This window comes from Neopelma chrysocephalum, unplaced genomic scaffold (assembly GCF_003984885.1).
Source record: "Neopelma chrysocephalum unplaced genomic scaffold, ASM398488v2 Primary Assembly neopelma1_289, whole genome shotgun sequence".
Classification (NCBI taxonomy): domain Eukaryota; kingdom Metazoa; phylum Chordata; class Aves; order Passeriformes; family Pipridae; genus Neopelma; species Neopelma chrysocephalum.
The window spans coordinates 23541-26309 of record NW_020897951.1 but is presented as its reverse complement, the minus strand read 5'-3'; the positions used below and the strand labels follow the sequence as shown (position 1 = coordinate 26309).

Below are 2769 nucleotides of genomic sequence, written 5' to 3'. Positions count from 1 at the left end.
GGTGGGCACAGCAGCCCTCAGGGTGGGCACAGCAGTCCCGGGGTGGGCACAGCAGTCCCGGGGTGGGCAGAGCAGCCCCGGGGTGGGGACAGCAGTGCCCAGGGTGGGCAGAGCAGTCCCCAGGGTGGGCACAGCAGCCCCCAAAGTGGGCACAGCAGCCCCCAGAATGGACACAGCAGCCCCCAAGGTGGGCACAGCAGTCCCGGGGTGGGGACAGCAGTGCCCAGGGTGGGCAGAGCAGCCCCGGGGTGGGGACAGCAGTGCCCAGGGTGGGCAGAGCAGCCCCCCGGGCCGGGCAGGCCCCGTCACTGGTGTTTCTTTGCCCGGAGCAGGCCGGCAGGAGCGGGGGGCAGGAAGAAGGCGGGGCAGCGCAGGCAGCGGAGCACCAGGAGCTGCGGGCCCAGCGCGTAGAGGATGTTGGAGAGGAGGAAGCTCCACAGGACGTCGTCGGGGGTCTGGTAGGGGAAGGGGGTCCGGGCGTGCAGCGACGAGCCCAGGTGGGAGAACTGAGCCTGGGGACACAGGGAAGGGGTGGCACTGGGGGAAAGGGGGAGGGTCTTGTGCAGCCCACCCGGCCCCAAAGGGTGTGTGGCGGAGGCAGCACGGGCGGCACATCCTATTATAGCCCTGCCCCAGCCTATTTCTGGCCAGCGAATCCCCGGGCCCGCTAAAATCCGCCGGGGCCAAAGCAATTACCAGGCAGCGGCAGAGCTGCTGCTCCACGTGCGGGCTCAGAGCCGAGCCCCCAAGCTCAGCCCCAACCCTCCCGCCCCTGGTTGGGACCAAAACCCAGCCCCGGGGGTCCCAGCGTTGCCCCCCCCGGGCGCCGGGACGGCCTCACCTGTGCCACGGCCCCGGCAAACACCAGGCTCCAGTCGGGCAGCCAGGAGCAGCCGGGCACCACCAGCCCGTAGATGCAGAGCAGGAAGAAGGGGAGGGCGTAGAACATGTAGATCAGCATCTGGGGAGGGACAGAGAGAAGGTCACCCCGTCCCTGGTGCCGCCGGGGGGGGGTCTCAGGCCCCAGATGGACCCTCCCTGCACTCACCTGCACTTTGGGGTAGGCGACGGGGTCGCGCAGGTACGGCTCGTGCTGGTAGATGTACTCGAAGCACGAGTCGGCAGGACAGTCCAGAACCACCTGGGGGGGGTGGAGAGAGGAGGGGAGGCGGGTGGGAGGCGGGTGAACCTTCCCCAGGACCCCCCCCCCGCCCCCCCAGCCCCCCCCAGCACTCACCATCCCCCTGAAGAAGGTGAACGAGGCCATGAGCAGCAGCACCAGCACCAGGGCCGCGTCCTGGGGCCGCCGGTACAGGGGTTTGCGCTGCTCCTCCAGCACCTGCGAGAGGGAAACGCCCCGTTTTAGGTCCTGCACCCCCTGGCCCAGCCCCAGGAGGGGCACCGGGCTCCCGGGGCGGCCCCCCCCGGAGCCCCAACTCACCTTCTCGGGGCTGAGGAGCAGCGGCTCCTTGGGCTGCTGGAACAGCCTCACCCCGGCCCAGAGCAGGAGGAGGATGTAGGGCAGGTTGAGCAGGAAGGAGGGGCTGAGCTCGGAGCTGTATTTCCCTGGGGGGAGGAGGGCGCGGGATGGACACGGAGGACGCACCGGCAACTCCCTCCTGTGCCCGCGGGGAGCAGCAAACCCGCCGGACACGGGCGGGTGGGGACAGAGCCCCGTCCTCCCCCCCCGTACCGATCATGTTCCCCAGCAGGAAGACCACGACGCTCATCAGCAGCGAGCCCAGCCAGAAGAGCCCCAGGTTCCTGTAGTTCTTCCTGCAGAGACACCGGGAACAGGCACCTCGGAGATCCCTCCTCGTGGAATTTGGGATCCTCCAACCCCCCTGGGCTCCTCTGGCACCTCCGCCGAGCTCAGAGCTCCCTCCATAGAATCTGGGATCCTCCAACCCTTGTGAGCTCCTCTGGCACCTCTACCAGACTTGGGGCTCCCTCCTTATGAAATTTGGGATCCTCCAACCCCTCAGGCACCTCTGCCAGGCTCAGAGCTCCCTCCCCACAGAATTTGGGATCCTCCAACCCCCCTGGGCTCCTCAGGCACCTCTGCCCGACTTGGGGCTCCCTCCCCATGGAATTTGGGATGCTCCAACTCCCCTGAGCTCCTCTGGCACCTCTGCCAGGCTCAGAGCTCCCTCCCCACGGAGTTTGGGATGCTCCAAGCCCCCCGAGCCCCTCCGGCCCCTGGCTCCCTGCTCACCTGTGCCCAATGGCCGCGACCATGGTGAGGTAGAGCCCGTAGTGGACGACGCCATCCCAGTAACAGATCATGATCCCATGGGCCGTGCGCAGGTAGAGCTCACCCTGCCCGTGGGGGAGGGACTGGGTCAGGCAGGGGAGGGGGCAACTGCCTTCCCACCCCCTCCCCGGGGCACCCCATGGGAGCTGGGGCTGCTCCGGGTGTGATCCTGGTGTGTGATCCTGGTGTGTGATCCCAGTGTGTGATCCCAGTGTGTGATCCCGGTGTGTGATCCCGATGTGTGATCCCGGTGTGTGATCCCAGTGTGTGATCCGGTGTGTGATCCCGATGTGTGATCCCAGTGTGTGATCCGGTGTGTGATCCCGGTGTGTGATCCTGGTGTGTGATCCTGGTGTGTGATCCCAGTGTATGATGCCAGTGTGTGATCCCAGTGTGTGATCCCAGTGTGTGATCCCGGTGTGTGATCCCCGTGTGTGATCCTGGTGTGTGATCCCGGTGTGGGATCCCGGTGTGTGATCCCGATGCGTGATCCTGGTGTGTGATCCCGATGTGTG

General features: G+C 67.1%; 1 protein-coding gene across 3 annotated transcripts in view; it reads right to left on the bottom strand.

The window, feature by feature from the left end:
* Positions 1-2769, bottom strand: part of TM6SF2 (transmembrane 6 superfamily member 2) — a 5471-nt gene that overhangs the window by 18 nt on the left and 2684 nt on the right. Inside the window, exons 4-11 of one of the 3 annotated variants that reach the window (XM_027704817.1) lie at positions 2216-2319; positions 1694-1776; positions 1442-1566; positions 1238-1339; positions 1049-1141; positions 842-961; positions 268-512; positions 1-143 (exon numbers count right to left, since the gene is read on the bottom strand). The exon at positions 1-143 is cut by the window's left edge and continues 17 nt beyond it. In XM_027704817.1, the coding sequence (XP_027560618.1) occupies positions 306-512; positions 842-961; positions 1049-1141; positions 1238-1339; positions 1442-1566; positions 1694-1776; positions 2216-2319 (834 nt within the window). In that variant the 3' untranslated portion in view covers positions 1-143; positions 268-305. Of the gene's footprint in view, positions 513-841; positions 962-1048; positions 1142-1237; positions 1340-1441; positions 1567-1693; positions 1777-2215; positions 2320-2769 lie in introns of all 3 variants that reach the window. The other 2 variants (XM_027704816.1, XM_027704815.1) reach the window with 2 other exon arrangements.